This window comes from Plecotus auritus (genome assembly GCF_963455305.1).
Source record: "Plecotus auritus genome assembly, chromosome: 5".
Classification (NCBI taxonomy): Eukaryota; Metazoa; Chordata; class Mammalia; order Chiroptera; family Vespertilionidae; genus Plecotus; species Plecotus auritus.
In genome coordinates, this window is record NC_137776.1 from 184,389,533 (window position 1) to 184,413,506 (window position 23,974).

At 65.1% G+C, this 23,974-nt stretch overlaps 1 protein-coding gene across 2 annotated transcripts; it reads right to left on the reverse strand.

Annotated features, from left to right (window-relative positions):
- Positions 1 to 111: 111 nt before the first annotated feature.
- Positions 112 to 23,974, reverse strand: BRD3 (bromodomain containing 3). Of its 2 annotated transcripts, none has more exons than XM_080669818.1 (12): positions 23,857 to 23,974; positions 14,781 to 15,099; positions 13,871 to 14,008; positions 12,720 to 12,867; positions 11,813 to 12,027; positions 9,585 to 9,956; positions 9,023 to 9,151; positions 8,372 to 8,563; positions 7,161 to 7,390; positions 2,828 to 3,120; positions 2,503 to 2,628; positions 112 to 1,074 (listed from the first exon to the last, which is right to left on the reverse strand). In XM_080669818.1, the coding sequence occupies exons 2-12, from the start codon at positions 14,991 to 14,993 to the stop codon at positions 959 to 961; spliced, it is 2,172 nt and encodes a 723-aa protein (XP_080525944.1). In that variant the 5' UTR covers positions 14,994 to 15,099; positions 23,857 to 23,974; the 3' UTR covers positions 112 to 958. The 2 variants fall into 2 exon arrangements, with proteins under 2 accessions (XP_080525944.1, XP_080525945.1); XM_080669819.1 differs by having other exon boundaries at positions 12,720 to 12,813; positions 23,857 to 23,951.

Sequence of the window (23,974 nt, forward strand, 5' to 3'; positions counted from 1 at the left end):
CGCGGAGCACCGCAGGGACATAGCACCTGGAGCGCCTGGGCTCCGCAGACCAGGAGGCCTGCGTCTCTGCTGTTTTTTAATGCGTTTTTCTGTTTTTCTTTTCTATTTTTTAAAAAAATGACCAATGGTGTTAATAAATAAAGTATTCATATATACACGAGAGTGGGGCGACGGTTCTGGAGTGTGCGGCCGCGGCAGCGCTGACGAGGCGGGGACACACGCAGGGGGGACTTTCGTAGAAAATTGCTGAACCTTACAAAAAAGTCTCCTTTTTTTATCTTTTTTTTTTTTTTAAGTTGAGGTAAAAGTTTCAGTGTATGAAATCTGCACACGCAGCCACTGTGGACGCCCCCCCCCCCGGGAGTTCCTGGCATCACAAAGGTCAGAAAACCTCACGGCCCCTTCCACGCCGCCCCTGGCTGCCCCCTCCCCCCCAAAGCTCAGTCGGAGCCACAAGGACCCCCGCCTGGCCCAGCGCCACTTCCCATGCGGGCCAACCGCCCTCGGCCCCTGCAGGAGGCGGCCGCCCTCGGCCACCAGGGGCTGAAGGGACGAAGCCAACAGCTTCCGAACACAGAACCGCCCTGGAGACCGTGCTCTGGGGAGCTTCCCCGGAACAGGCGCGGGCCTGGGGAAGGGGCTCTGCAGGGCCGTTCCGGCGCCATCGTCCTCGTCCTCCTCAGGCCGCCAGGCGAGCGTCTGAAGTTGTCACCTCTGAGCGATCGGACTCGGCGGCAGAGAAAAGGCTCGCTGCGGACGTGCACCGTCTCGCAGTCCGGCACGCGCACAGGGCGACCTCTGACCTAGGAAAGCAACAGCGGAGGAGGCCGGGACACGGGATGAAAGAGAACCCTGCGCGGCGTGAACAGAATAGTATATTGACTGTGGGAGGGGGCACCGCGGAGGGCGGCGTGGGCGCGGGCGGTGGCCGCGGGCTGAGTGGCCAGGCCCGACCGCCTCACTCCGAGTCGCTGCTGTCCGAGCTGGATCCGCTAGAGCTGCTGCTGGCCGACTCCGAGGAGCTGCTGCTGCTGAGCCGGGAGGGCCCGCCGGGGGGCGCCGTGCCCGATTTCTCTGGGGGAGACGCGGCAGGTGAGAGGCTGTTCCCGAGCCCTAGGATCGCCCCGCTCCCCGCCACGCGCCCCACCACGCCTCGACCCGGTCACTTGGTAAACGTGCACACGTGTTTGTGGAAGAGGAGGGAGCATTAATGAGGCTGTGGTCTCAGGAGACGTCTCTGGGGCTCTGTCCCGGCTCCTGGCACCGAGCTCCTGAGACCCTTGAAACGCCCGGAGGGTCTGCACTAACTCTGAATGTCTTGTTATTTGTAAGATCCTTTGGGTCACCCCCGAGTTTATGCTAACGAGTGACTGGCTGGGGCCCCCCCAGATGGCCGCAGGATGGAGCTGGTCACCAGGAGGACCAAGCCATTTAGGGGGCGGGAACTTGGAGCCCCATCCCATGGGGGGTGGGGGAAGCACACGGAGCTGGGAGGGTGGCCCCCACCCCTGGCTGCCGTTCCTGAGGCACCCCATATCACAGCCCTGAGAGCCGTGCAGCACGTGACCGAACGGACGGGGCGTCTCGGGAACCCCCGGGGTGCAGCCAGCAGGTGGGAGCGCTGCGGGAGGCCAGGACCCGCACCTGGAGTGTGAGGGGGGCGGGCCTGCGGGCCGAGGCTCGCCCTACGGGTCTGCACTAACTGAGGACAGTGTCAGCCTGGACTGAACGCCTGGACGTCCAGGGGGCGGAGACTGGCCCACTGGCTGAGAAAACGCCGCCCGCCGGGCGCAGGAAGGGTGGTGAGTGAACAGAGTGTGGATGGGGGACATGTGTGCTGCTGTCACTCAGAAGTTACTCGGGAAAAATATGTAAATAAATAAATAATAAAGCAAACACCTACAGCTCAGAGGCACTAAGACCATCTCATACTCCAGAAGCGGGAAAAGGCACCCAATCTGCCCGAGGAGCTGATGGGGTGTGGGTGGGCTGGGCACCCCCACCTGTCGACACAGGAGATGCCGCCTGTCAGCCAGGGGGCCTCCACAGAGTGGGCGGGCGCTGGGCAGCGGCTCACCGCTAGGAAATCGGGGCTCACAGCTAGGAAATCGGGGCTCACAGCTAGGAAATCGGGGCTCACAGCTAGGAAACCGGGGCTCACAGCTAGGAAACCGGGGCTCACAGCTAGGAGAGCGGGGCTCACAGCTAGGAGAGCGGGGCTCACAGCTAGGAGAGCGGGGCTCACAGCTAGGAGACCGGGGCTCACAGCTAGGAAACCGGGGCTCACAGCCAGGAGATCGGGGCTCACAGCTAGGAAACCGGGGCTCACAGCTAGGAAACCGGGGCTCACAGCTAGGAAACCGGGGCTCACAGCCAGGAGATCGGGGCTCACAGCTAGGAAACCAGGCCTCGCGCCGAGGTGGAGCCACCAACTCAAGCCTGGTCTGCGGCCATACCCGCCCCCCCCCCCCCCCGCCCCGCCCCGGCCGGCAGTGCCGGTACCTTTCTTGGCGGGCTTCCTGCTGCTCAGCTGCCCGCTGACGTCCTGCAGCCGCTTCTCCAGCTCCTTCTTCTTTTCCTGCGCCAACTCCTCCTTCGACTTGGCCGCCTGCTTCTTCCCGCTGGCGGCTGTGGGAGAAGCCGAAGCTGAGCCGGTCGGCGGGGGAGGGACAGGCAGCCAAGGCACCCGCCCGCCCGCCCGCCTCTGTCCCCAGCCCAGCACAGACGGGCCAGGGGCTGAGGGCGAGGGGCTGCCGGGCGCTCCACCCCGGACTGCAGAAGGATGGGGTGGCAGGGGGGTGCCGTGAGGCCAGACCCCCCGACTTACAGAACGGCTTCCTCTGCTTCTTCTGTAAACAGGACTTGACGTAGCGCTCCAGCTCCCGCAGCGTGGTGGGCTTCAGGGTCTCGAAGTCGATCTCGATCTCGTCGGGGTTGGAGTCCCGGAGCGAGGGCTCCCGCGACTGGATGATGTGCACCACGCGGCCCAGCTTCTCCCCGGGCAGCCGGTTGATGTCCAGGCTCAGCTGGCGCTTCTCGTCGTAGCTCATGGGCAGGCCCTCCTCCTCCTCCTCCGAGTCATAGGAGGCCGACGCCTGCTTGCCGCCCTTCTTCGGCTGCCTGAGGCAGGAGGCAAAGAGCGCGTGGCGTGGAGCCCTGTCCCCGCCTCCATGGAGCCCTGTCCCCTCCCCCCTCACCTCCATGAAGCCCTATCCCCTTAGCCCCCCCATACACCTCATGGAGCCCCTGTCCCCTCCCCCCCCCGCCTCCATGGAGCCCTGTCCCCTTCTCCCCCACCATACATCTCTATGGAGCCCCTGTCCCTTTATCCCTCCCATACACCTCCATGGAGCCCCTGTCCCCTCCCCCCCACCCCGCCTCCATGGAGCCCTGTCCCCTTCTCCCCCACCACACATCTCTATGGAGCCCCTGTCCCTTTATCCCTCCCATACACCTCCATGGAGCCCCTGTCCCCTCCCCCCCGCCTCCACGGAACCCCTGTCCCTTCCCCCCTCGCCTCCATGGAACCCCTGTCCCCTTCTCCCCCACCATACACCTCTATGGAGCCCCTGTCCCTTTATCCCTCCCATACACCTCCATGGAGCCCTGTCCCCTCCCCCCTCACCTCCATGGAGCCCCTGTCCCCTTACCCCCCCCCATACACCTCCATGGAGTCCCTGTCCCCTCCCTCCTCACCTCCATGGAGCCCCTGTCCCCTTACTCCCCCCCATACACCTCATGGAGCCCCTGTCCCCTGCCCCCTCGCCTCCATGGAGCCCTGACCCCTTATACCCCCCATACACCTCCATGGAGTCCCTGTCCTCTCCCCCCTCGCCTCCATGGAGCCCTGTCCCCTTATCCCCCCCATACACCTCCATGGAGCCCCTGTCCCCTTATTCCCCACCCCCATACACCTCTATGGAGCCCCTGTCCCTTTATCCCCGCCATACACCTCCATGGAGCCCCTGTCCCCTTATCCCCCCCATACACCTCCATGAAGCCCCTGTCCCCTTATCCCCCCCATACACCTCCATGGAGCCCCTATCCCCTTATCTCCCCCATACACCTCCATGGAGCCGTCCTCTCCAGCCCAGGCTCTTACGGATGGGCATGCCCCAAGTGGTGCCCCACGCAGAGGAGCCAGGCTGGCTGCCCGAGGGCTGCAGGTGTGCCTCCAGGGACACGGGAGACCCTGCTCCTGAGGCCGGAGCAGAGGCTGGGTCCCAGGCCTCACCCAGGAAACAACTGGCCACAGCGCCCCACAGGCACCTCCAACCCAGCAGGTCAAACACTGGCCTCTGCCTGCGTCCAAATCAGCCACAGGAAGGCGGCTAAGGGGCCAAGGGCTAAGACAGAGGGGACCGACAGGGCAGGATGCACGGGGAGCCGAGACCCAGGGCACCCACAATTACATTAAACATAAGCAGTCCAAACACACCAACTGAAAGGAAAAGGCGAGCAGGTTGTATAAGAAACAAGACCTGCCCTGGCTGGTGTGGCTCAGTGGACAGAGCGTCGGCCTGCGGACGGAAGGGTCCCAGGTTCGATCGTGGTCAAGGGCACACGCCTGGGTTGCTCGATCCCCAGTGTGGGGCGTGCAGGAGGCAGCCGATCAATGATTCTCTCTCATCATGGATGTTTCTATCTCTCTCCCTCCCTCCCTTTCTCTCTAAAATCAATAAAATATATTAAAAAACAACAAGACCTGCCTACATGCCGTCTACACAAACCCCACTCTAAACGTAAAGACAGAAGTAGGTTAGAAGTAAAGAGGAGGGGGGGGGAACCGACATGCGAACAGCGATCAGAGAAAAGCTACAGCCAGTAGCCGAGTTATTCAGACAAAGGAGACTTCACCCAGAGGCACGTCCGCCGAGAAAGAGCGACGCTGCGTGATGATCACAGGGCCACCTGACCACGGGGACGCCGCCGCCCTGCAGGCGTGGGCGCCTGGCAGCCAAGCTCCCAACACGGAAGCGGAGTCCAACAGAAATGAGGGGACGTGGGAAAGCCACAGCTGGAGCTGGAGCACTCAGCTACTTCCTCTGGGCAATTAACGACACGAGTCCGTCAGCAGGAGCAGAGACAGCCCGACAACGACCCCCGAGGTCAGCCCCGCTGTGGGGGCTGCTCCGTGTTTCTTCCCGACTGCCAGCCGCCGGCAGCGGAGAATACACTTCCTCCTCCAGCGCACACGGACCTTCACCAACTCCGAGCCAGACAAGTCTTTTTTTTAAAAAAAATACATTTCATTGATTTTTTACAGAGAGGAAGGGAGAGCGAGAGAGAGCCAGAAACATCGATGAGAGAGAAACATCGATCAGCTGCCTCCTGCACACCTCCCACTGGGGATGTGCCCGCCACCAAGGTACATGCCCTTGACCGGAATCGAACCTGGGACCCCTGAGTCCGCAGGCCGACGCTCTATCCACTGAGCCAAACCGGCCAGGGCCAGACAACAAGTCTGAACAACTTCAAAAGTGTTCATCACTGACCTTAATGGAATTAAAGCAGAAAAATTCCCAAACATTTGGAAAATAAACACATTTTCTAAGAACCCATGGTCAAAGAGGAAGTCTGAAGGGAAATGAGAAAATATTTTGAACTAAATGAAATCACAACCTATCAAATTTGTGGGGTATGATTAGGGCAGCATTTAGATGAAAATGTACAGCATTAAATGCTCTGTAAGAAAAGGTCTCGCCCTGGCTGGTGTGGCTCAGTGGATAGAGCATCGGCCTGCGGACTGAAGGGTCCCAGGTTGGATTCCAGTCAAGGGCACATGACCGGGTTGCAGGCTCGATCCTCAGTGGGGGGTGTGAAGGAGGCAGCCGGTCAACAATTCCCTCTCATCATTGATGTCTCTATATCTCTCTCCTTCTCCCTTCCTCTCTGAAGTCAGTAAAATATATAATTAAAAAAAAAAAAAAAAAAGAAAGAAAAAGTCTCACCCGGCTGACGTGGTTCAGGGTTGAGTGTTGACCTATGAACCAGGAGGTCACAGTTCAATTCCTGGTCAGGGCACATGCCCAGGTTGTGGGCTCAATCCCGAGTGTGGGGCATGCAGGAGGCAGCCAATCAACGATTCTTTCTCATCACTGATATTTCTATCTCTTCCTCTCCCTTCCTCTCCAAAGCAATAAAAAAAATACACACACGTAGACATATATATACACACACACACAGACATATATACACACTAGAGGCCTGGTGCACGAAATTCGTGCATGGGGCAGGGGGTCCCTCAGCCCAGCCTGCACCCTCCCCAATCCAGGACCCCTAGGGGGATGTCTGACTGCCGGTTTAGGCCCGATCCCAAGGATCGGGCCTAAACCGGCAGTCGGACATCCTTCTCACAATCTGGGACCACTGGTTCCTAACTGCTTGCCTGCCTGCCTGCTCGCCCCTAGCCACCTCTGCCTACTGGCCTGATGCCCCTAACTGCTCCCCTGCCAGCCTGATCACCCCCTAACTGCTCCCCCCTGCCAGCCTGATCACCCCTAACCACCCCTGCCTTGGTCCCTGCCACCATGGCTTTGTTCGGAAGGACATCCGGAAGATGTCTGGTCTAATTAGCATATTACCCTTTTATTAGTATACGTGCGCACACACACACTAGAGGCCAGGTGCACTAAATTCGTGCACAGGTAGGGTTCCTAGGCTTGGCTGGTGATCAGGGCCAATCTGTGGGGTGAGTGGCAGGGTGATTGGGGGCCCACTCACCAGTCCTGTCCCCCACCACTGCCACCGGTCGCCTCCCTCTGTGGGGCGACTGGCGGGGCAATCGGGGCCCCCACTGGCACCTGCCTTGGCTGGTTTAGGGCCTGCAGGCTGGGGGCAGCTCCTGTGTTGAGCGTCTGCCCCCTGGTGGTCAGTGCGCATCATAGCGACCAGTCGTCCCGCCTATCGGCCCATTTGCATATGACACTTTTATTATACAGGATATACATACAAACGGTCATCGTGGTGCTGGTGGCGGGCGGATACGAGACAAAAACACCAATCCCCCACCCTGCGACCCGTGTAACAGCCTCGGCTCTGAGCCACCAGGACTTGCGGCCACGGGGCCACGCCGAGCCCCACACCCAACACTCCTCCCGCCACACAGCCCCCCGGGCGCGAGGCCTGGGCTCCCAGGGCCAGGGCGACGGTGGGCCCACCTGCTGGCCACGGTCGTGCTGCTGGCCTTCTTAGTGGGAAGCTTCTTCTGCTGGGCCTGCTTGGAGGGCGGGGCGGCCTTGGCCTTCTTCTCGTCCTCGGACCTGGCCTTGTGCCGCTCCTTGTCCTTGTCCTTCTTCCTCTTCTCCTTCTCCTTCTTCTCCTTCTTCCTCTTTGGCTTGTTCACGGGGGCCTGAGACAGGGCGGCCAGCTGCTCGTGCACGGCCTTCAGCTGCAAAAGAGCAGGCGCTGAGCGGGCCCCCGGGGGCACGCCTGGCCACCTCGCACGGGGGCCACGCAGGCCCAGGAGCCACGGCGTCAGAGCCACGGCTCTGCCCCCACTGCCCGTGACGGCCGGCCCATCGCCGGGCCTGCTTCCTCGGGTAACCTGCGGACAAGGCATCTGGTCACGGGTGGCGCAGAGGGCAGCAAGCCCAGCCTGGTGACGTGATCACCCAGCCTGGGGCGGGGCACAGTAAGGACTCGGTAAATGGTGGCTGACGGTTTTCTTATTCGTTTTTATTTTTAGATGAGGCAGACAAAGGCTGAAACGGCTGCATAAAGGCGGGGTTCACAGCAGGTCCGGGGGTGGAAGGATCCGGTGCCGACGCGTGCTGGCGGCGCGCTAAGTGTCCTGTGCTTCTCGCCCCGGCAGCCCCCGGGCACGAGGGGCGGCCGCGCGGCACCGGGCGGGGACCGGCAGCTCTCAGCCGTCTTCCGGGCAGTGGCATCTCTGAGGAGGCTCAGGTCAAAGTCAAAGGCCCACCCCACTCTGCTCTTCTCCCTGCCAGAACCCCAGGTATCAGGCACCTGCCGGATGCCCGACGCGGGAAAACAATTCACGTTTTTCTCAATCCATCGTCAGAACAGCTCAAGCAGTGGGGAGCAGTGGCCCCCATTTGTAAATGAGGAGAGTGAGGCAGGGGGCCCCGGGTCAGAGGCCGGGGCAGGACAGCCTCGTTCCCGAGAGCGCCTGCACCCCACGTGGCTGCTGGGCCACACCGCGTGGCTGCTGCCAGAGCCTTCCCGCCAGGCCTTTTTCGGGCAGCGCGAGGCACCTGGGCCCCCCAAGGCTCCGGAGCACTGCGGGGGGGCCCAGGCCTGCAGGCACGGCCACGGGGGCCCTCAGAGCAACGCCCCCGGTCCCCGCCCCCAGGCACGGCACTGCGGGGAAGGACGGCTGCGGCCTGCGGGGGGGCATGGGCGGGCTCACCTGCTCCTGCAGCTCCGCCAGCCGGGTGGCCCGCTCCTCCTCCGAGTCCGAGCTGGCCGAGTCCGAGGAGCTCTCCTCGCTGCTGCGGCTGCTCTCCGTGCCCTTGCTCACCACCGGGGCCGCGGGGGCCGGCAGTGCGGGCGCCTCTGCCGGCTCGTCCGGCATCTTGGCAAACCGCATCTCGAACACGTCCTGCGAGAGAGCAGGGGCTGCCTGAGTCCGGGACGCCCTGGGCCCCCACACGGTTCCCTCCCACGGGCTGTCCGCCCGTCGGCGGCTATTATCACGAGAGCACGGGCTGCACCGGCCGCCGTCACCTCAGTGACGTCACCTCCTTCGCCGCAGCCCCCACCTCGCCCCCGGCGCAGGGACCAGCCAGACCTCCGGTCGGCGAGCCTGCAGGAGCCGACACCAGCCCTCTCCCTGCCCCTCGGCCGCAACGTCCCGCGTGCTGCCCCCACCGGAGTCTGTAGCTCCCGGGAGGCCGAGGGGCCTGTTGGCACCGAGTGCCAGGAAGCAGGGGGCGGCCGGGTCAATGGACATGGCTCTGGGGCCTCCCACTGAGACACCTGGGTCTTCCCTGCGGCCCGGCCCGGAGCCGCTGCCCCCTCGCCCAGTGGACCGGCCCGACCCCCGGGAGCGCCGGGTCACCTGCAGCCTCCTGGCCATGGCCACCACCTCGTGGTCCGGCGGGTTGTACTTGTAGCAGTTGGAGAACATCAACCGGATGTCGGCCGCGAAGCCCTGTGCGTCCGGGTACTCGCGGCTGTCCATCTTCTTCTGCAACACACGACGACAATGACGGGGCGTGAGGGGGGCCGCCCGGCGTCCCAGGCTCAGCCAGACGCCCCTGCTCCCGTCTACCCCCCGCCCGAGCCCAGAGAAGCCCCCGGGCAGGAAGCCCCGCACGGGAGCTGCGGGCCAGGCTTGGGTTTCCGCTCGGACCCACTTCTGCCGGGTGAGGGCGTGGCCACTTGGGAGGGCCTCCTCGCCTAAACCGCGCCCCCCGCCCCCCAACACCCATCACAGAAACCTGCGGCGCTCCGGGACGGGGGACAGAGGAAAGGGAAGGACACAGGAAGTGGGGATCAAGGGGCTGGAGGACAGGAAGCTGCAAGCTCAGCGTTGCCAGGCAGAGCCCCTTCCCTGTGGGGGCTGCGGGCAGGCCCGGGGAGCCGCGTGCCAGCGAGGCCCGCCCCCCCCCCCCCCGCACCTTCACGGTGCTGAGGTCCATCGGGTGCTTGATGATGTCGTGGTAGTCATGCAGCTCCAGTGCCTCGGCATCCACGGGCTTGTAGAAGGGCCAGGCGTAGGCCGCGTGCTTCTTGGACAGCAGCTCCTTGAGGATGCTGTCGCAGTGCCGCAGGTGCTCCGACAGCCGCCCCTTCTTGCCCGCGTGCTGGGGCACCTCGCCGTCCTCCAGGTCCTTCCGGGGCGGCTTGATGGGCCGGCCACCACTCTCCCGCCGGGCCACCACCTTGGCCTGCTTGGGGTCCGACAGCGGCGGGGGCGACTCGCTCCGGCTGGCGGTGATGGCGGACGTCGTGGGCGTGGTGGTGTCCGCTTTCCGCTTCACGCCCTTTTTCTGTGACAGCGAAACCACCAGTGAGCGCCAGGGCGAAGCCGGCCGAGACAGCGAGTCGTGGCAGCTGCTCTGGAGCACCGACTCCCGGCCAGGCACCGAGCAAAGCCATGCCGGCTCGGCCGCGTCCGTCCTCCCAGCTGCCCCCGCAATGGGGACGGAGGCTCAGAGGGCAGCGCCACCGGCCCAAGGTCACACAGCCGGCCCAAGGTCACACAGCTGGCAGTGGTAAGGCTGGACTCGGAACCTTCCCTGAGCTGCCCTCTCCCTTTGCGCCCCAGGCCCCAGGGTCACAGCGGCTCGGCACACCCGAGCCGTGAGGGGCAGCATGCAATCCAACCGCTCCTGACCAGCACCCGGGCTGGCTGAGCCAGGGGCTCCGGGTCATGCGTGACCGAGAGGCCACCATCGGAATCCTCGCCAAGCAGGACTCAGGCTCAGGGGTGGCAGAGACAGAGGGAACGTTCCAACAAGGACCTCAAAACCGACGCCCTCTGGGGAGGGGGAGGTCTGGAGCAGGAGGGGGCAAGGCATGCGGGTGGGGGTGGGAACAGCAGGGGCTGAGGGACAGGTCTGGATGCCACCCTGAAGGCAGCGGGAGCCAGCGAGGGCCTCTCTCCCGTGGGGGGCGGGATGCTAAAACACCCCCAGAGCCGGAGTGGGTGTGTCCAGTGAGAGCCAGGGCAACGGGGCCCGCAGGTCTCTCTGGCCACAGCAGCAGCCCTGGGGCCATGCGGCCACGTGCCCAAGCTAGGGCTCGGGGTCCCCGACCCACTCAGCCGGCTCCCGCGTCTCCGCCCAGGCAGGGAGCAGCCACGAGCCACACGCCTGGGCGATGGCCTCACACAGGTCTGCTGCCTACAGCCACCAGGGTCGCTGCCCCGGACGAGCCACTGACCCCAGGCTGCCAGGGGCCCGAGCCGGCTATCCACTAACTCCTGATGGGCACCCGGGGATGCCAAGCACGTGCCGCAGGGGCCCGGGGGGCTTGTCTGGCCATGGCAAACAGGACATGCTCCAAAACCAGCCGGGCGGGCAGTGGTGGCCAGGCCGGGAGCCGTCCAGAAGTGCAGGCAGTGAAGGCCGGGGGGGACGGGGGGCCACGGAGGAGCGTGTTACCTTTGGGGAGCCATTAACCCTCTGAGCGCCTGCTTCCTCATCTGTAAGATGGGGGAACACTGCCTGCCCCCGAGGGGTGCTGCGAGGGTCAAACCGGAGAAGACGACGCGTGTCAGTGCCTGCGTGGCTGCTGGGAGCGAGCGGGGACGGCCGGCCGCCAGCCCCGACCTGGCGGAGCGCCTGCGCCGAGCCCAGAGCAGCCGGGGCCGGCCCACGTGAAAGGTCCCCAGGCGAGGGGAAAGGCGAGGCAGGAGACGAGCGAGCGGGGAGACAAAGGTGCAGGTGCTCACACTGAGGGGCACACGATGCGGGGGGAGGTGATCGACAGGGCCCGCGCCTCAGGACCCAGCGGGCCACTGCCCGCCCTCCCCACGCCGATGGCTGAAAATCCGAGTGTGCGCAGGGCGGGGCAAGATGGGCCGGGACCCTCCCACCCGGGACCCTCCCACCCTCCTCTTGCACACCTTCCCCACCTGGACCGGTGCACTGCCCAGGCCCGCGTTTCAGGGCAGAGAAGCTGGGGTTCGAGTGCAGCCTGCCCTCACCAGCCATGTGACCCGCAGCCCCTGAGCCTCGGTCGCCTCGTCTGCATCACAGGCCCGGCGAGAACCATCCAGAAGTCACATGCACCAGACGCCCAACACGCACACGGCCGGTGGCCAGGGACGGCGGCAGAGTCCCCGCCTGCCCCCACCGCCTCCCCCCAAATCCGGGAACCCTGACGAGCCCTGGACGCTCACCTTGATGACGGGAGGCGTGGGAGGGACCACGGGGATGATGGGTGTCGCCGGAGGCGGGGGGGCGGCAGCCGGGGGGACAGGGACCGACGTGACGTTTGCGGTGATAGTTGGCACAGGGGTGGCAGCAATGACGGGCGTCTGGGAGACAGTGGGGGGGACGCTCTGAAAGGGGGTCGCCGGGGAGACAGAGGACACGGCCGCCACTTGCTGTGTACCTGGGGACAGGACAGGAGGTTGGACAGGCCCGGCTCCCGGGCGGACGGGGCAAACGCAGCCCTTCCAGAAGCTTCCTGGACCATCCCCGCAGCCGGCCCGACGTCGGAGGAGCCCTGCCACCCCAGACACTGGCCCTGCATCTCGGCCGCCTCTGTGGGTGCTCCCCCAACAAGTACCAGGCCTCCTCCTCCAGCTGGGACAAGCCATGCAGCCTGGTAGGTCAGAGCCAGGCCTGCGCTTGAGAAGTGGCGTCAAGCCAGACTCGGTCAGGAGCCATCGGAGTGACCCGCCTGGAGCCACTAAACCACCCGCAGTCCCCACTGTTGGCGACCCGCCCGGCCTCTCTCGAGGGCTCGGCCACCCCGGGCAGCCTGTCCATGGGGACGCACCTCCCTGCCGGGTTCCGGGACCAGGTGAGACCCTAGGGCTCCCCAACAGGTGACTCAGCCCCTCCCGCCCCAGAGAATACAAGTGCTAAAAGGGGCAACGTCCTCGGAGGGACACAGGGACAGCTGGGGCTCCAGAAGAGGGGGCCTCGAAGCCAGGCCCGGGAGGAGCTCGGGGACAGGGCCAACGACCACTCCTCCCAGCGTGCTCGAGGGCAGACGGACGCCACCAAGGCCCGTGTCCCGGACGGGCTGCGCCTCGGCCGAGAGCCGGCCCTGGGACAGGGGCCCCCCCGCACCGTTACCTGCACTCTGGGCTCCTGCAGCCGGTTTCCGGCCTTTGCCCTTCGGAGCGGGGGGTAATAATTCAACCTCCTCCTGGGGCATCTGGGCCACCTTCTGCAGAAAAATTTTCTCTAAGGCCTGGGCCATTAGCACTATGTCATCTGTGGGCTGAAGACACGGGAGAGCCGAGGTTACACGCCGCGGAAGAAGCCGCGCGCCTGCAGGACACGCCGGCTGACTCAGAAACACCCACTTCAGAGACGTAAGACCGCGGTCGCCAACTGGGGGTCCGCGGGCCACTGGCCGGGCGGCTCAGCGGGTTAGAGCTTCGCTCCCAGGCGCCACGGTTGCGGGTTCCGCCCCAGGTCACGGCACATACAAGAACCAACCAACGGGAGCGTCTTAAATACATGGAACGACAAACCCATGTCTCTCCCTCCCTCTCTCTGAAGCCAGGAAGTAAAACGTGTAAAGAAATGTGGGGGGGGGGGGGCAGGAGAGAGGTAAAAAGAGTACACTTTAATGTAGAAACTGTTTTAAAATTTTCAGAAAACCACCCAGCCGGTGTGGCTTAGTGGTTGAGCACCGACCTATGAACCAGGAGGTCGCAGTTCAGTCCCCAGTAAGGGGGTGTGCAGGAGGCAGCCGACCAATGATTCTCTCTCATCGTTGATTTTTTTTTCCTCTCTCTCCCTCTCCCTTCCTCTCTGAAATCAATAAAAACATATTTTAAAATAAATAAAGCCCTGACCGGTGTGGCTCAGTGGATAGAGCGTCGGCCTGCGGACTGAAGGGTCCCGGGTTCGATCCCGGTCAAGGGCATGTACCTTGGTTGCGGGCACATCCCCAGTAGGAGGTGTGCAGGAGGCAGCTGATCGATGTTTCTCTCTCATCGATGTTTCTAACTCTCTATCCCTCTCCCTTCCTCTCTGTAAAAAAAAAAATAATAATAATTTAAAAAAGTAAAATAAAATAAATAAAGAGCTTGGTCTGTGTCACTTCCTTCTGGAAGGCCTCACATCCTCCCGCGGGGACGTGGCCCACAGTGCGTGGGGGTCACGTGTGGGAATCGGGGCCCGAGTGTGCAAAGCGCCCAGGCCAGCCCAGGGGTCCCCCGGCTGGTGGGCGGCTCACGGGGCATTCGGGGCTCACGCCACACGCGCCTTCTCACCTTGTTATAAATATAACAGTTTGTAAACATGGTGTTGAAGTCCTGCATACATTCGCTTGCACTCCAATAATAATTGTTCTCTAGTCTCTTCTTGATAGTCCCCATGTCCATGGGGTTTTTTATTATTTTATGGTAATCCTAGGGAAGAGAGTTCAGAGGGTCACTGACTCCACATCATTCTCCCGCAATTCCAAGTCTTTGCCACGGGGACAGGGCTGGCCAGTGCGTGGGCCCCGAGGGCAGGTGGGCGTGCGGTCCGGGCTGAGCGCTCGGCCGGCTCGGGACCTCTCGCTGACCAGGGTTCTACGTGGAGGGAGGGTCTCAGGGAGGCACGGGGCTGTCTCACTGGGGGTGGGGGCCTAGCCCCCGCCCGCATTCCAAACCTCGCTCAAGGGCCGCAGGTGGGCAGGGCTGGGCTGGGCCCGGAAACGAGCTACCAAGTGCTGATCCAGGGCGCCCCCTGAAACACAGGGTCCTCTATTTGGGTACAAGGAGAAAAGCCACCGGACGCCAGGTCAGTATTCAGCGCCAACGGGATCAGCACCTGGGCCACTCTGAGCAACGGACCTTGGTGGATCAGCGGAGAGCACGGGGGAGGGGGGGGGCGGGGGAGGTCAGAGTGCACACAGGGGGGCCCTCGCTCCTGGACCCTCCTGTCACCACGAAGCACGGTTCTCCCTGCACCGGGGGCAGTGCCCTCCCTTCCCCTGTACCCCAAGTAGCCCCTCTTCTCCTTGGCCACTATGGGCTCTGAGCTGTCCCCCCGCTGGAGGCACGGGCCATGCCTGGCTCACCAGCACCACCACCAGCACCAGCCACGTCTCGGGCACCACCTGTGCCAAGGCCGGGAGAGCAGCAGGTCCACGAGCCGGGGCAACGCGGGGGCGGGCGGGCGGCGGGGCGGACTCACGGGCAGGTTCAGCTTGATGGCGTCCACGGGCTGGTAGAAGGGCCAGGCGAACTGGTGCTTCCACAGCGTCTTGACCACCACGTTCTGCATGTACTGCAGCTGGTTGGTCTTGCGGCCAGGCTTGGCAGGGTTGGCCACCTCGGGCGGGGGCGGGTTCACGGGGCCCGGGGCCACCGGCATCCCCGCGGGGGCGGCCGTCGCCGTGGTGGACATCGTCCGGCGGCGTGCTCACTGGCCGTCGCAGCAGCGGCTCAGGGCGGCCCTCGCTTCCTCCCCGCGGAGGCGCGACATCCCATTTCCAGGCCCGACCAGGCAGCACCTAGGGGGGGAGGAGGGACAGCAGAGCGAGGCGGTCACCCGAGGCCCTGCCGCCTCGCCCGGCCGCCACCGGCTCCCCGTGCACCGCACCGTCATGGCGAAGCCGCCTGCCCCGGTCGAGCCAACCTCACCTGCCACAGGACCACTCGCACTGGTCTCAGGCAGGGCACGGAGACACGGGTGGCAAAAGGCCACCTGAGCACGCGCCACCCGGGCGGGGGGCGCAGGGGTGGGGAGGCGGCTGCCGTCCGGGTGGGGGCCGAGCACCCGGCTCAGCTCACTGCCCACCGCCGGGGCTGGCTCCACAGGGCAGCGGGCCGGCCGATCCCTCAGGCCCTACAGGATCAGGGAGCGAGCCACAGGGGGAGAGCTCCGACCCCGCTGAGCCGAGCCTGGCAGGCAGACCCTCGAGCGAGGCCACCCACCGAGCGAGCGAGGTTCTACCGTAACCGCGAGAACGGCTGTGGGTTTGTGATGGCGGCCAGGCTGTGACACTCGGTGGAACCCGGAGCTGGTTGGCACCCTGTCGGTAGCCCGCAACGGGCCACGTGGCGCCAGGACTGCTGGCACGCCAGCTGAGACTGTCCCCGCGCTGGCCGCGAACACTGGCCGGCACCCTACGCTCTGCCCCCGCCCCCCCCCCGAGAGGAAAGGGCTCAAAACCCACGAGGCACTTCTCACCCAGCTCGCCGCCCGCCTACCACGCGGGGAGCCCGGCTCCTCTCCTCCACGCCCGCCCGGAGCGAGTGGCGCCTCGCGGCCCTCGACCTCGCAGCCCCGGGGTCTGCAGGGCGGCTCAGTGGGCAGGTCAGCCACGTCGGCTGATGCCAACGGTGATGAGGCTGCGCCTTCACCACGGACAGAAAGCCGGAGCCTGGCACGTGCCCGGGTCGTCGACACCCCGCTGCCCCGCCAGAGCGCAACCGCTTCCGGTCTAAGCGCCCCCGCCTCATGTGGGGATCCCATGAGCCTCCGGGGGTCGGCCCTCCTCGCTCGGACCCTCAGCATGAAAGCACCGCCCCACGCTGGCCTGCAGGGCGCACTGGGCCCCGTGGCTCCTCTCCCCGTCCTGGCTGCAGGGACGCAACGGCCACGCTCTCCCACGCCCGGGCCTCCCTCAGGCCCTCTGCTCCAGCGCCACCACCATCTGCCCGGGCCTCCCCGAACCTCCCCGAGCCCCAGGTATCCGGGTCCAACCCCAGCTCTGGGTTCCCAGCGCAGTCAGCCCCAGGGGTCAGATGGGTACCTAGTCCTGCCACACGGCCCTGGGAGCCGGGAAACGGGCAGGGTGAAGCCAGGGGCCGAAAGTGACCTTGGGGGCACGGGGCCCGCAGGAGGGTCCGAGGCTGCTGGCCCAGGCGCAGACCAGCCTCCTCCGAGCTCGAGGACAGACGGGCACGTAAGCTTTGCAAAGAGAGGAAAGTGTGAAGGCCCGGCCGGCGGGGCTCGGCGGCTGAGCGTTGACCTAGGAACCAGGAGGTCAGGGTTCGATTCCCCGTCGGGGCACGTGCGGGTTGAGGGCTCGACCCCCAGTGTGGGGCGTGCAGGAGGCAGCCAATCCATTTCTCTCTCTCATGATGGATGTTTCTCTCTCTCTCTCTCTCTCCCTTCCTCTCTGACATCAATAAAGATACTTAAAAAAAAAAACAAAAAAAAAACGTGGGAAGGAATTTCTATTTTGAAAAAAAAATACTCAAAAACACAAACCAACCGTGGTCTGGCCAGGCCGGGGCTCCCCTGGCGCCTCGGTCAGTGGGCCAGTGTCTCAGGGTGCGGTCTCCTCTCCAAGGGCGTGGGGACAGGCCCAGCAGCCCCAAGCGCCCCTAAAGGGGAACCGAGGGCGTGCTCCCCATGAGGGAGCGCTCGGCACGCCGCCGCGTCTGGGCTCTGCCTCGGCAGGGCTGCCGCCCCGGGGTCCGGCCGGCCACATCCGCACCACGGGGCCTGCCCGACAAATCCCCACAGAGCCCACTTAGGGCGCGCCACCCCCACGCTGAGCAGCTGTCCCCTCGGCCGCCCTCGGCTGGGTGGGGGCTCAGGGCCACGTTCCAGGCCCAGGGAGGCGAGTGCGGCTTCCAGAAAGAAACGAGATCAGTAGCCACCCCCCCACCGCCAAGGGTTCACCCCGAACTGCAAGTCAGTGGTGGACAGAGACACAGCCATGGGGAGGCCTGAAACCACGGAGGCGCCCTGGCCGGTGTGGCCCGGTGGTTATCAGAGCGCTGGCCCTCACACGCAAGGCTCTCGGGTTCGATTCCCAGTCAAGGGCACGTCCCCAGGTTGCAGGTTCAATCCCTGGTGGGTGGGCGTGGTGCGGGAGGCAGCCAACTGATGTTTCCCTCTCATCTGTGTTTCTCTCCTTCTCCCTCTCTACCTTCCCCCCTCTTTCTAAAGTCAATCTTTTAAAAAAAAATCTAGAAAATTCGACAGCAGCCGCACTGGCCCTCCTGTCAGGATGCCAAGCCTGGGTGGGGGGTGGGGGTGGGGGGTGGAGGGTGGAGGGGATGAAGCCTGGAAGGGGGGCAGGGGCTGGCCCAGCCCAGAGCCAGGAGCCCTTCCTTGGGCTGGGGTTCGGGGAGGGACCGAAGCGGCTTCGGACCTCCACAGGAGCCTGGTCCTCAGGGGGCTCTCAGCGTGGGGACACCGCAGGGCCTGCGGGGAGGGAGTCCTGGGGACAGTGCCCGCGAGGGGGAGGCGGAGGTGGGAGGGAAGCCAGGGAGTGAGCACCCGCCTCATGAGAGGGTCCAGGGAGGGGTCCAGGGGCGGGCTGTGCTCGCCTGGGCCTCCCCGCCCGCCCGCCCTGCTCACATGCACCAACCCCACCTCGGGGCAAGAGTGGCCTTCAAACACAGGCTCCTGGGGGCGGGGCTCACTCTCTGCACCCGAGGGGGGCTCCTCACTGCTTCACTCCAGCCCTGTCCCCTGGTGCCCCCGCCTGGCCTGGCCCCCGCTGCCTCCTCACAGGGCTCCAAGAGGAATGTCTGGCCCTGACCGGTGTGGCTCAGTGGATAGAGCGTCGGCCTGCGGACTGAAGGGTCACGGGAGCTCCATCTTCCAGGTGGAGGCCCAGAGGTGAAGGGGCACAAGGTCACCCGGTGAGAAAGAGGCAGAGCCAGGCCCGGAACGCCGCAACCACCCCTCAGCGGCCCCCACTGCCGCCTCCCGGGAGCCTGACACCCTGCTGGGGCAGGAGCTGAGGCCGGAGGGCCACGCTGAGGGTGGCCTGGGCTCCCGGACCCCAGGCGGCCAGGCCAGCCTCCCAGGCACTCGGACCAGCGGCCAGTGGCCAGCCTGGAGCCTCAGCCTCAGACTCAGCCTCGGAAACAGGATCCGTGAGGCAGGGCGGCGCCAGTGACAGATGGAGCCAACTGCCTCCTCTGTGGGGCCCGGGAGGTGGCCCGGGGAGGGCAGCCGGGCAGGTGAGGACCCCCTCCCGCTGGGCCCTGCTGGCCGCCGCCTCCCGCCCAGGGAGCACGCCACGCCCAGAAGGAAACAGTGCCCGCACGTGTTCCCGAGGGGTCTCTGCCCACAGCAAGGTGCCCCGACCAGGCCCCCCCCGACTCCCCATAGGGTTTGATCACACCTGCCTAGTGGCCCGACGTGCACCCCTGCAGGCCCCTCCCAAGGCCAGGCCCCCGCTGCCTCCTCACAGGGCTCAAAGAGGAATGTCTGGCCCTGACCGGTGTGGTTCAGTGGATAGAGCGTCGGCCTGCGGACTGAAGGGTCCCAGGTTTGATTCCGGTCAAGGGCATGTACCTGGGTTGCGGGCACATCCCCAGTAGGAGGTGTGCAGGAGGCAGCTGATCGATGTCTCTCTCATCGATGTTTCTAACTCTCTATCCCTCTCCCTTCCTCTCTGTAAAAAAATCAATAAAATATATTTTAAAAAAAAGAAAAAAAAGAGGAATGTCTGCAGGTGAGTGGGGACGGCGTGGCCAGTGCCCACTGTCCAGAGGGAAGAGAGGACCGTCCTCTGGCCCGGGCCGCCACAGAGCACCCCAGAGGTCAGGCGTCGCGGCCCTGTGGGCACCAAGGCTCAGCGCGCCTAAGGCTCCACCGGCCCCGGCGCTTTCTAGAACAGAGGTACGGCCAGGCGCGCCTGTGCCCGGTGCTGCCCACGGCGCTGGTCCCGTCAGTCCCAGGGAGGGAGCCGGGAGCAAACCCACGTCGCCAGCGTGTGCTACGTGGAACCACCAGCACCCGGGCTCCAGCGCCTGACCTGCACCAACCGGGGCCTCTCCCCCCTCCCCCCACCCTGCCAAGCCTAGACGTCCCCACACAGCCCGCCCTCCTCTCCAAACCCGTCCCCCAGGATCGCAGAGGGAGAAGGGCGGACACCTCCTGAGCGTCCAACCCTCATCGCGAAGACCTGGGGCCCGAGGCATCGGGCCACCGGCCACCTGCTCGGGTGGCATGCACACTCGTGCCCGGGCCCAGCCCTCGCCCGTGACTGCCCACCCGGACACCTTCCCGCTCGCCGCCCCGTGCAGGTGTCAGCGACCCCGAGCTGGAGAGAGCCCCCGGGCGTTTCAAACCTGCCAGATGCCAGAGGAAAGGGCTGTCCCCACGGGGGTTCAGTCCTCCGCCAGGCATCATCCTCAGCCCCGGGCGGCGGCCCCGCCCCGACGGACGCCTCTGACCCTCTCATTCCACTGGAGGTGGGAAATGTGGTGAGAGCAGGGTCCCGGGGCTGGGAGGCCTCAGAGCCAAGATGCTCGGCGGCGGGAGAGGGCCAGGGGCCCAGGGCCCCCCTGCCTACCCCTCACTCCGGCTGCCTCGCAGGATCAACAGCGCGACAGGCAGAGTGGGACCTAGGCTGGCGCAGCCCTCGGTAAAGCAGGGTCTCTGGTAGGCACTCAGCCCCCCTCCCCAGGTGTCCACACCCTTCCACAACAGGTACACGTCCCTCCTGCCCACAGGGAGGCCGTCAGAGCCTGGAGCCCTGGGGATGGAACAGCACGGCCCCGCCCCACCTCCACTGACAATGCCACCCAAGGGCTCCCAGAGGCCAGCACCCACCTCCCACCGCCGAAACCGCAGCCACCAGGGCTGGGATGCTCACCACAGCCCACGCGCCTGAGGGCCAGCCACGCCGTTGCTGCAGGCTTTACTCCATTGCCCCTTCTGCCCTCGGCCGCCTGCACAGGGGTGGGGGGTGGGGGGGCTCCCACATCCCGGACAACAGTGACAGTCAGCGAGTCTCCCCACCTGAGAACTACACGTGGCCAGGGGCACAGCCTGGAGGCAGCTGAGAGGACAGGGCACAGAGGGGTGCCTGCCTTATCTGGAGTCTGCAGCCAGCAGAGGCCGGCTCGCCACCCCGCTCCCCGCACTGGGCTGGCACCGGGAGTGCCCGCCATCGTCCTCAGGATAAGACACTCCCGACCCCAGCTCCTCACGACTGAGTCAGGACCTGTGACACGGGCGCCCCCGTTCTGGCCCCGCCATCACCTCCTAAACATCACTCTGGACATGCTGCCACAGCGGCCAAGCCCAGCTCCCCGTGACGTGGGGGAAAGCGGACCAGGGAGACATAGCCCAGGAGCTGGACAAGTCCTTACCCGAACACCTCACTGACCCAGCCTGACGACTTGTCCCAACACTTCAGGGGGCCGTGGCAGGACGGGGGGGGGCTCCCCCCAAAACATCTTCTGGCTGGCTCTAACTTGAGGCTAGAAAGACCCTAAGAAGGAGGTAGATTGGGCCCTGGCTCGTGTTGCTCAGTGGTTAGAGGGTTTGATTCCCGGTCGAGGACATGTACCGAGGCCGCAGGTTCGACCCTGGGTCAGGGCGGGTGCAGGAGGCAACCATCCGATGTGTCTCTCACATTGATGTCTGTCCGTCTCCCTCTCCCCCTCCTCCCTCTCCCCCGTCCACTCTCTCCAAAAACCAATAAAAATACCCTTGGATGAGGATTAACAAAAAAGGGGGGGAGAGGGGGTAGATTGAGACCTGGTTCTCTCATAGACCAGCTGAAAGCTGGCAGAACGGACACGCGGCCCAGGGCACTGAGCCGAGAGCCCCAGGCCTGTTTGGGCGTCCCTGCTCTGAACCACCTGCTTGCAAAGGGTCCTGACCCGGGACTCCCCCTTTCCGAGCCCGAGCTTCCCTGCTGGCAGGAGGGCAGAAGCGCAGGCACCCGGGCAGGGCGCAGGCATCCGAGGGCTTTGTGACCACGGGGACACTGAGGAAGCTCCAGGCGCCAGTCCCCACCTGGGCCGCGACCAGTACCCCTGACCCAGACACCTGCTCATCTCCTGAAATAGGGGGCAGATGGGGCGGAGGGCACCCAAGCAGACCCCAGTCGCCAACCCCACCCCCCAAGTTCCCAGAAGGCACAGGTGCGGCACGCAGGCCCTGCTCTCCGCCACGCTTCACCAAGTGTCCCTTCCCGGAAGGATGCTGCGAGGACACCACCCGCAGACCGGTGTACGGGCCTGCCCGCGGGCGGAGCGCGGGCTCCCGCCAGGCCACGCACCGCCCACACCACCGAACCAAGCGCTGGAACGGCCCCCAAGCCAAGTCACCTGCAGAGCAGCCTCAGGCGAGCTCCCAGCCAAAGCTGTCCTGGGGCGAGGGGGGCACATTATGAAACTCCGGGCAGAAAGCTTTTGGCCAAAAGTAAGGGTCACAGGACACCAAGGGCCACCAGCAGCGGACAGAAAGCCAGCCAGGCCGGGCGCTGGGGACCTGTTCGTCAACTCCATTCTGAATTCCCCCCCCTCCCCCTCCCCTTCCCCAGGGCTCTCCCCCAAGAACCAGGAAGTGGCCATGCAGCTCACCACAGTCGGCTGGCAACTCGCCAACCTGAAGGAAGAGGGCGCAGGAAGGAGGTGAGCGGGTGGTTCCCCCCTGCCCCCCCCCCACACACACACTTTCACTTTCTGCCCGGCTGCAGGGCTGGCTGAGTGCAAGGCGGGAGCTGTGTTTACAAACCCCTTTATGCAAAGCTCCCTTCCCAGGCGCACGTGAGCTGAGGTAGAAGAAAAGCAATGACTCCAGTTCCCGGAACACAAAGTGGTCACCACCACCAGGTGCCTACGGTCCACCCCAGCAGCCCCTCCTCCCTGGACCCCGTGGGGGGCTGCATCAAAGCCCCGAGGAGCTGGGAGGCGTTTCCAGACGCCCAGGGCCCAGGCATGGGGCCCCCAAGTTACCAGAAAGGTCAGAGAGAAATGCCCCCCCCACCTCACGTCCAGGCATAGTACGTGCCCGATCTTTGCCGATCTGTAACTACCAGCACACATCAAGGCCTCAAGACAGAAAAGGGCAAACTCAGACCTTTATTTGCAAATGAAAGGCCCGCATTCAGAGCTGCGGGGGTAGGGCAGGGAAGGAGTCCCTAACTCCCCAGGGCTCACCACCCCCCCCAAGGGCTCAGGCCTTTTCTGGATTCTCCTTAAAAGCCAAAAAAATTCCCCCCAGAAGAATGCCACACCTCACACGGCCTCCAGGCTCCCCTCGGGCCCAGGAACAGAGCCCACTTTACAGCAGAGTAAGGGATAAAGAACCTTCCGGCGTGGGGAGGGGGAAAAGGGAGCGGGGGAGGGGCAGGGCCTGGAGAGGAGGGGCCTGTCCAGCCGGGAGTTAGCCCACTGACACACACACCCCAACTCTGCAGTCAATAGCCCGGTTAACACGGAGACGGAGTGGGGGCACGTTATTCTGGACAGAAAGCTTTTGGCCAAAAATAAGGGTCGCAGGACAATCAGGGATTGGGCCCCAAGGAGAGAACTCACAAGACAGACCAGGGGACCACCGAGGGGGGCCCCGTGCAGTGCCCCCACTTTTTATCTTTGCAAAACTACCCCTGGCTGCGAGGGAAAGGTTTCCCAAGGCTTCCACCCGGCCCTGCCCCCACAGGAGCAACCTGTGGAGAGAGGCTCGCCTTCCCCGAGCCCCCAGCTTTATTCACGAAGAACCCACCAGAACATGTGGACATCGGAGGTCTGGGGTTGAGCACTGCTCCCCGATGGGCTTGTAACATGCCCACCCCGCGTAGGGAACAGAAGCAGCACCCGCTCCTCCCGCTCCAACTCGCCCTCGCGCGGACTTAGCGCTTTTCAGGCTGTTTTCAAAACGAGAGCTGCGTCTCCTCCTGGCCTGGCTGCAGCGACCCTGCAAAGGGACTCAAACTCAGCGCTGGGCACCTAACTCTGGGAGGGCACTGCCCTCGAGCCACGCCACCCGCTGGCCCCTAACTCTGGGCGGCCGCGCTGAGCCGGGCTCGGGCCTGGCCTCGCCCCTCGCCCTGGCCGCGTCGACGGCGGGGAACCGTGGCGGGCGGGGCGCGCAAAGAAAAGTGGCGCCGGAGCGCACGGCGCGGCCCGGGACGCGCCGCGCACCTTCCCCGCCGCGTCCTCCCCTCCAAAAGATGGCGGGCAGAGGAAAGGGGGGAAAAATCCCTTCCGTGAGGCTGGACGCACGGGAGGCCGGCTGGCGCGGGCCGTGCCAACTCCAGGCTACGCGCCCCGGCCGCAGCGACGCCCCCGCGCCCGGGATGCGGCGACGCCCCCGAGCCCGGGACGCCGCCAGCCGGGAGGGAGCCGGCGGAGGGCAAGGAGAGGGGGCCCGGGCGGCCGCCGCGCTTTGTTGCATCGTGGCCGCGCACAAAGGCGGCGGCGGCAGAGGCTGGGGCGCCCGGCTCCCCGGACGCGCCGGCGGCCTGCGCCGGGGACTCGGGGCCGCGCTGCCCGGCCCGCCCGGCCCGCTGCCGCCCGCCGCCCCGCGCGCGCAAGGAAGCAAGAGAAAGGCGTACTTGGCCTCGGCGGCTCCGGCGGCCGTCCCCTCCCGGCCCGCGCGGCCGGCTCCTCTTTGGCTCGCCGGCCCCGGCAGCATAATAGACGCGCCAGAGCCGAGCTGGGCTCATGCGCTGC